Source organism: Aplysia californica, unplaced genomic scaffold (genome assembly GCF_000002075.1).
Source record: "Aplysia californica isolate F4 #8 unplaced genomic scaffold, AplCal3.0 scaffold00080, whole genome shotgun sequence".
Taxonomy (NCBI): Eukaryota; Metazoa; Mollusca; class Gastropoda; order Aplysiida; family Aplysiidae; genus Aplysia; species Aplysia californica.
The window spans coordinates 461407-470487 of NW_004797350.1; the positions used below are offsets into that span (position 1 = coordinate 461407).

The following is a 9081-nucleotide window of genomic DNA, read 5'->3' on the forward strand; positions in this document are numbered from 1 at the left end:
AGAAAGAGCAGAAGAAACTGGATTTGAAGGAGAAAATAAAAACAAAGCAGAATGTTTGTTTACTCTCATTATGAAAAACTGACAGCAGCTTCTCAACATAAGGAAGAAAGTAAGTATTGTAGCATCTAAGAACTTGGGTGTAAAACAGACAGCATTGAAATAGTGAACACATCAACACTGTAATCAAAACTTATTTCATGCATATATATATATATATATATATATATATATATATAATATACATAGTACCAATAAGTGGATCAATGACATAATAATACAAACAGGTTTAAAAACATTTATTTGGTATATTTCTTTGATTGACAAAAGTGGCACTTTGATTTGGTTCATAAACAAAACATGTAGCAGCATCACAAAATGGGCTGCTTCTCTTACTGTTCCATTATGAAAGTTTAAATTACTTGACAGCCTTTTGAAAAACTCTTTAAATACACTTAAAAAGTATTTCTTACATTTGTATTGACTCCTAATGTTTTGTGACTGAAAGTTGAGAGAATGAAAATCAATTTACAAAAATGCGGGGTCAAAATTTGCAGTGAGATATCATGTTCAACAGTTTAGCAAAAACAGTTAACTCATATTCAGATTTAGAAACAAAACAAAAATTTACTTTACTTTGTAAATTAATAAACTCATAAAAATAGATGCTTTCCAGGACACAAAGAAATTATAGAATTACAATTTTGATCCTGACAGAGGTTCTGCCTGAAATCTTTGCTTAGCTGCTCGAATCATCTCATTTTGTTTTTAAGCTGCTACACAATAAATGATTAACAAAAGCATTAAGATACACAGACCCACAATACCCAAGCACACAGTCAGGTCATAGATCTCTGGGTATGATAAGTTTCTCCTGAGCTGCTCTGTATACTTGTTTCAAGTCTGTCAGTCGAGGCCAGGAATGCTGTGATGGGTGTGGGAGGAGGTGGGAACAAAATAAGGGGAAAGGAGGAGAGAGAAAAAAGAGAAACAAGTAAGATTTACCTAGCAATATTTCTTTTTTATCCACCAGTCTTACTGTCATTTTGAAGAAGATCACTGTTTACCAGTTACGAGACAATAAAGATTAAGAAAGCCACGAGTACTCAAAATAAGGGGAAAGGAGGGGAGGGAAAAAGAAAAACCAGTACGATTTACTTAGTAATAATTTTTTTTTTCCGTTCTTTTTTATCCACCAGTCTTATTTTCATTTTGAAGAAGATCACTGTTTACTAGTTACGAGTACTCCTCAGTTAGAAGACAAATAAAAAGTGATAAATACTACATCTGATAAATGTTTTGCTGCTGAATGATGTACAAGTAATGTACATTTTAAATAGCTAGGGTAAGTTTAGATTTTTGACACTTTTCGAAAGCAAAAACCGATAACATAATTCGGATCCTTCTGGGAGGTGGACTGCTTTGACCCAGCTGGTCAGGACCTATATATATAGATCATATGGAGGGATAACTCACAGCAGAAAGACAGAAACACTCAACGAAATATCTTCCTCAAGTGGGAGTCCAACTCACTTCTATTGCATGACCAACCATTACATCAGAGACATCAGTCAAGATAGAATTAAAATACAGCCGAAAGGGCCCAAGATGGCCTCCCATTGTTGAGAAGGAAAAAAAAGCGGTTGTTTTGAACAAGTGGACAACTTGGATAGTGTTATTATAACATTAAAAATATGCAAAAGAGGAACTGGAAAGTGGCTATTGGTACAGGTGAATGACTTGGACAGGTAGTCATTAAAGCAGGTTTGACTGTATTTATCATAATTTATGTCTAAAATTTAATCTCCAGGATGAGACACTCTGATTTTAAGTTTTCAAATTAAAAATGAGACCCACAGATGTTTCTGATTGTTTAAAAAAAGCAGAAAGCCCAAATGGTAACTGGAAAACTCTAAAAAGAACAGGCCCTTTAATTATGCAAGCAATATGAAAAAAAGTCCGTACTTGATTTTTAAACTTACAACTTTGAACGGAGATTTGAGAATGCCAAAAATTCAGGGGTTCTACAGATTTTTTTTCTTTACTTTGTACACAATATAATTACATCTTTCGTATGCTTGCAACACATATGCAGTACACACTGTGTTGCTTACAATATAATAAAATATCACAATAATCATAATATGAAGAAAACTTCCCAATGGTACATAGCTTTTTTAAAGTGAATAAATGCTAGCGAGTTCCCAAATATTTCAATACTACTTACTGAAAACAGGGGATATAACTGCTGAATATTATCACTCTGCTCTTCTTTCCGCAGAACAACCAGGTAGTACATGACAGAATGCTGTTGGCAAACAGGGGGGGGGGGGAAGGAGAAATTATAAAACATGTCATAGAAAATTAAACAAAGTTCAAAAAAATGCTACAAATAACATAAAGAAAACACAAAAAGAAGCAACTAAAACGCCAATTTCAAAAAAGAATATGGACATGTGTCATGGATCCAGTAATAAACCACGCATAATAATGACTGAGATTTTTTTTAAAAGAAGAAGATTCATTTTGGAAGAGCCATGTATGCACAGTTGTGCCAGATGAAGAATTTTAAAACAAAACTTCAGTTTTCAATTTAGAAATCATTCTTTCAGAACCAAAATTTAAAAAAAAGAGTTATTGCTGAGAAAATACTAGTAGGTGAGGATGAATATTCTTCAGTTAGTAAATGAAAGATCACAAACCATGGTGATAGCTTCGTTGATGACAATATCCTTAATATGGGAAATGTCAATGAAATATGTGACTGTGTGTCCGAGGAAATATGTGGTCTCCACTTGTACTCCTAGTGATGGTAGAAAAAGAACTTTTTCTGAAACAGAAAGAAGAGCATGTGAATGTCTTACAATATTTTAAACACTCTTGATATGCACAACATACTATAGTAACTAATACGCTCTAAACCTCGAAGAGAACATAAAAGTATGTCCTGGCATTTCAAATTAATTTCTCAAGGCTCACCTGTATCTCCTTTCCAAGTGTACATATGATATCAGAAGGCTCTCTTTTAGAATCTCGTTACTAGGATATAAGTCCATTCTATTACATTGTACATCACTATGATGTCTGGTCAGGTCCTGTCATTTTAAAGGGCAGAGGCGCCCAGCCAGACAAAGATGGATTTCCTTTAAAATTCCTCGCATAGAACGACCAGATATAATATGTGGATCAAATCCAGACTAAGCAGTAAAGAGAGTAATCACGGAGATGACAACAGATTTGCATTCAAGTGAAAGAAAAATTTATACTGAACATGCTAAATTTTGCCTTTCTCTAAGAATAACCTGTTTTTATATTTTACACAGCATTTTGTTGGACTGTTGTTGCTCTTATAAATGTTTGTTTCCAAGCAATTGAGACAGAAGAATAAATTTATAGATGACCAAAAGTAGTGATGCAATCCAATGATTTTTATTTTGGGAAAGGACAAGGAGGAAAAGGAGATGTGTTGGGTTTGGAGTTGGAGGGGAGAAGGAGCATTATGCTGAAGAGCTGACTGAAAATCTACACTCTATAGGCCTATGTATGCACTTTTACAAAAAGAATGTCTAAGAAGAAATGCTGGTGAACCCTGTTGATGAGGATCTGTCAATCATGAAGTGGTTTTTAATTGGTTCATATGTCTTTCCCCTCTTATATCAATGTACTAAAAGCAATGCACCAGAATATTCCAACCCACATTTTTACCCTAAAAGCTAGCTAGCTACTTAACTAGAAATGCTCGTAAATCTTTACTTTCAGACCCGCACGCAAACTGTCGGGGGCTAAACTGCAGTAAATTTTGCTGAAGAAAATGACCTATAAAACCCTCACAAATCAAAATAGTGCTTGAGAGAACATCAAACATAATTTACAAAACACTAAATTATGGTAAAATACAGGTGAGTATACCCCCCCCCCCCTGAAACCCCAGTTTTGTTTTTTTAGGTGGGGGGGGGGCACCCACTAAAATCCCCCATGCTGTTAAAAACAATTTAAATGTATTGCAATTGGTCCTATAGTAAACTACGTAATTAATCATCTAATTAAAAAATATGATCCATCTCATAAACTAATAATTTGCAGAGGATATAAAGTCAAAATTCGTGTTTTGTAAAGCAGAAAAAAAAAGAACACAAAGAGGGCTTTAGAATTCTGAATGTGAGACGGGTCCATGAGTAAAATAACTATCAAATTGCTCAATTAGAAACTTACCAGTAGTAATTTTCAAATACATTCGAACCACCAAACTTGAAAACAGAACAAGGGTTGTTGAAGCAAGGATATTCTTGTCCTGTAATACAATGCAAATTTCTTTTGGATGTGTTTAACTTCTTTGTATTGTACATCTTCTTAGGATGTAGTAGAGGAGTATTGCTTAAAAACATTTAATACAAAAAGGGAGATACGTGTAACATCGAAAAAATAAATCAAGGTTGTAGTGAAGGCTTCATAATTATAACTAATTTACCTGTTGTACCTTGTTGCCGATATAAAACATATGACAGGATGCCTGGAAGGTTGGACCCTTAAAAGCCAAGAAAAAAAGCCTGGGCATTATCGTTACAAAAACTAAGTTACTATTCTAGATTGGTAAAGATCTTTTCTCTTGTATCAATTTTATCTTTAATCTTATCAAAGCAGGTGACTATTCTCTGGTGTCAGGCCGGCCAATAGATCTCTGGCTATTCTCTGGCTTCACGTATAGTTGTACATGTCGCTTCTCCACAGCTTTCCATCTCCCATGTCGGTATGTTATGGCCATTATTGTTGCAACTGAGTTCAGAGCCAGATGCACCTTCTTATACTTCTGGTTGTGACTGAGGGTTGTTGGTGCATCTGGTGCTGCAATCTCTGACACAAAAATTCCTCCTGGAGCTTTAAGTAGAGGCTGCATGCCCACCTATGGTGAATCGCCTTCTGAAGAAATGCCGACCCTGATACAGGTGCGTGTAAGGCCATTATAACACGCCAACAGGGGAGACGGAAAGCTGAGGAGAAGCGACATTTGCAAGTTTACGTGACGCTGAAGAATAGCCATCGATCTATTGACTGGCGCGACGCCGGAGAATAGCCACTTGCTTCTAATCAAACGGTTATTTGATTAAACTTTCCATGTGCAATTAATGTAAACTGCCAAATAAAATAAAGAAGTGGCCTGTCACCCTGTGTCTCGCTACTCTCACCCCCCTCAAGTGTGCTATAGCACAGACACACACAGAACAGCACAGAGAATAACTTAAGTTGTACAGACCTACAATAAGTTTCAGGTTTTAGTTTCTTTGTTTTAGTGAGGTTTTACGGCGCTCGCAACTGCATAAGGTCATATATATGACCGCCAAAGGTTTAGTTTACTTAATGGGCTGGGTGAAGGCCATTTCACACCAAGAACAGCAAACAACAGTGAAAAAAAAAAATAACAAGCTACACTAGATCTAGATCTGGTTATAATTAGATCTCTATGCAAGAAAGAAATGTCAAGAGCAGAACGCATCTGATACACCTAGATCTAGATTTTAATTAAGGCTATCTAGGGCAATGGTATGGCCTAGATCTGCATGAGGAAACATGCCCACACCAGAGTGGGGGTGACAATAACGGGGATGAGAATATAGGCAGGTGCTATTTGCAACGCCGCATTCTGAACAGCTCCCATGCTATTTGAAACGCCGCGTTCTGAATAGCGTCCATTCTATTTGAAACGCCAGTACCAGATCTAGTAGCCATCAATTCTACATAATAATATTGTAGTTTAGCCTGAATTGTGTTTAAGGGGATGTTTTCTTCCCAAGCCAAGCTACCCCACACATCTAATTGCCTCTACTCCTCAAGACAACAATTAGAACAGACATGCAGGTATTACAGAATGGCATGCAGAAGAGTTAACGCTCAGATGCTACTGGATCGCTAATAACAACAACAGCCTGAATTGCGGAAGCTTTCTCAGTTTCTAGATAAACCTCCTCGGAGTTTACTCCTTTTTTATGACTTTGTCTTATCTGATCAATATTGGGTAGATCTAGATCTAGATCTAGATCTAGATCTAACAATTGTTTCTGACACTCTCATTGTTTGCACACAAGCAGTCTTCTTCATCTCTCATAATCATAATCATTTGAGTTTGAGCAAGTAAGTCAAAAGACGCTTGGAAAATAATAACAAGATGGTGCAACTCGGTCTAAGCAGTATTTCCTGTCCGCAGTGTTGTCATACAATAGGCCCCTACCTAAAAATAATTAATTATTAGATCTAAGTCTAGATCTATCTCAGCGTGCACTTTATATTTTGCCATCACACATAACGTCGCCTGATCTAGATTTCTAGGCTTCGGCGTTAAATTAGCAGGGGCTAGTGTCTACATTTCCTCTAATGTTAGGCCTAGAGAACGTACAAGCTTCTACGTTCTCAAATGTTCAGTGCTTACAAGCTGGCATCGAATCCCGTTCTCAGTTCAGAAGGGGTTTTTTTCTTCTCACGAGTCTAAAATTATTTTAAAATATAATTTGACTCACAGACCAAGGAAATCCACTATTGAACTTTAACCAGGCCTAAATTGGTAAAATGAAAAGTATAGAGACCTACGTTGTAGGTAAAAGTTCCTCTTGCGGACAAAATCAGAAAGTGCAAGCAAGCTTAATCACTAGACGTCTCTATACATAAAAAACTACAAAGCAACAAGTTATATAATAATTTTAAGGGAAAAAATTCTTGGTCAGTCGGGAAGAGGAGAAGAAGTAGAAAAAAAAAAATTCCAGGACCGGGATTTGTACCCATGCTCATAAAATAATGGTTTGACTTCAAATGCAGACGCGGTCCATTCGGCTATCTGACAACGAAGCGTAGATGAAGCCTTATAAATAAATATTCAACACGGCGTTTTATTTAGCACTGGCGCTAAGCTTATCACAACGCTGCGTTTTATTCAAGGCAATTGTTTACCTTCTCGCGTTTAATTCCGGCCACGCCTAGACCAGACGAAACTCTATGCATCCTCGACTGGATATATATATTCAAAACTTTGCGCTGGAGTTCAACAATACATAAACTACTGCAATTTCATAATTAATTTGTAGAGATATCTAGATCTAGTAACATACTGGCTTTAGGCCTTCCGTACAGATTTTGCTGGCCATTGAGTGTATAATATTTTTATAGAGTTCAGAGCGGTCGCTCGTTACGGAAGTCCTCCCCCAGAACTAATCGCAACACGGCCAAATAAAGCCTCTGCTGTCATTCTGTCAACAACAAAAGATTGACCTACAGTTTAGCTACAACACAACCATCATAAACTCTCATAAACTTACCAGTAGATGGAGGCCCATAGAAAACGATGCCAAAAGAGTCAATGAGAGCAGAATACCAAACACTGTTTTGCTTTTTATTGACGGGTGAGAAACAATGAATTCACTTCCTTTTCTCCCCATGTCCTTATGGTAGAGTTTAAATACCGCCATTTTCGCTTTTGTAGACTTAGGTTTCAGCTTCTAAAATAGACAAGAGGTTAAACCGGTGTCAATACAAAGCGCTTCCCTGATAATCCAGCCATTTCTCAAAGAAATCCATCCACCATAATAACCACTATTTGGTAGCAAGGCAGTATAAGCAGTATAGAATAAATCTACTGACATTTCGTAAAAACTTCGACTCAAAGAGTTATACTATTATTTTGTGGCATTATTCAAGTAAGTATTTTGCAGCTTACAAAATGAAGATGAATATAATCTTTCATTAGATCTCGTTAAGTAAACCTATGTCAGTTTTCACTTCTTGTATATAGATATCTAGATTATGACTTTGTCTTCTGGGAAAACACAATTGTATTGTCTACTCACTTATTTTGTTTATTGTTCGGATGGGACGACACCATCAACACAAGAGTTCGCTGAGGAATGTCGAGCAGAAACTAAGGAGAGTCTCAAAAGACCTCTTTAAGTTTAAGGTGGGGGGGGGGGGGGGGCCAAGGAATTTACAGCAGTTCTAAGCTCCTTGGGTGGGGGGGGGGGGTACACCCCAAAAGTCCCGATTCGCTCAAAATTATGGAATTTGAGTTGTAGGCATTTTAAGCTTCCTCAGCCTCTCCTACCACTATTTCATTGCATGAGAACCCCCAAAAAACTCTTATTTTTTCCCATACCGGGCATGTTTGTCACCTCCATTTCCTCATAAAGTCAATATAATTTTATTTTTCTTTATCGGCCGTTTTCTCAAAACGTGACTCTCTATACTTTTTTGGATAACTCCACTATTTTTCATCCAATCTTCATGAAATTTTCACAGAATGAAGAGAAGATGTAATACTAAAAATTCGTCAGTTGAATTTTTGATAATATATGGAATAGATTTTTGTTTGTGGTGTCTGTAGTGTGGATTTTCGCGGATTTTTTTCAAACTTGAATGCTACCTCCGGAAAAAAATTAATTTAAAAATTTCTAATTGGTTTAGGAAAAATATAACAGACACATTTTTAGATCTAATATTTGTTATTAACACGTGTGCAAAAAAAATTAATTTCTATGAACAATAAGTGCGGTATTCATTACGTAAGACATGTCAACAAAATCCAATATGGCCGCCGTATCCATGGAAACGAAACTTTTTTCTCAAATTTGATTGCAGATTTTAAGACTCCTTACTATGCTTGTAAATAAACATGTGAAATTTGGTAAAATTTGGTACCTTAATAAGCGAGATAGCCTTCAGGTGTAGCCTCCCCCCTCTTAACTTTAATTAAACCGACGCTATTTAAAGAAATTTTTATTCTGATTTATTATTTACATACTTGGTTAAGATATAAGACCAAAATTAATAGCCCAAATTGGATCAAGGTAAGCCTGCATGGTGCATTTTTAATATAGGCCAAGAAGGTTTCATATTTTCCTAACGACGCGTCGTGGGACTTGTGGAAGGCCATGACAACAGTTAACTCAACAGACAACCGAAGTTCAAGAATACCTCGAAAAAATGGACGGGCTCATAATTAATATAGCCGTATGTGTTGCAGCCTAGGATAGGTCCTACGGATTGAGCTAACCCCTGGCCTTAATTTGAGTTAAGCACACACATACACACACACACACACACACACAC

General features: G+C 36.5%; 1 protein-coding gene across 1 annotated transcript; it reads right to left on the reverse strand.

The window, feature by feature from the left end:
• Window positions 1-281: 281 nt before the first annotated feature.
• On the reverse strand, window positions 282-7573 carry LOC101862403 (phosphatidylinositol N-acetylglucosaminyltransferase subunit H). Its single transcript, XM_005094344.3, has 5 exons — window positions 7299-7573; window positions 4210-4288; window positions 2700-2827; window positions 2225-2305; window positions 282-922 (listed from the first exon to the last, which is right to left on the reverse strand). Exons 1-5 carry the CDS (start codon window positions 7446-7448, stop codon window positions 842-844), a joined length of 519 nt encoding a protein of 172 aa, XP_005094401.1. The 5' UTR covers window positions 7449-7573; the 3' UTR covers window positions 282-841.
• Window positions 7574-9081: the final 1508 nt, after the last annotated feature.

Bases quoted from the DNA above. Each gene is read 5' to 3' on its own strand.
- LOC101862403 (XM_005094344.3), bottom strand. From the start codon at position 7,448: ATGGCGGTATTTAAACTCTACCATAAGGACATGGGGAGAAAAGGAAGT. The intron at 4,289-7,298 runs GTAAGTTTATGA...ATTGTATTACAG, and splicing joins CTATGGGCCTCCATCTACTG to GACAAGAATATCCTTGCTTC. The intron at 2,306-2,699 runs GTTTGTGATCTT...GTTTGCCAACAG, and splicing joins TCAACGAAGCTATCACCATG to CATTCTGTCATGTACTACCT.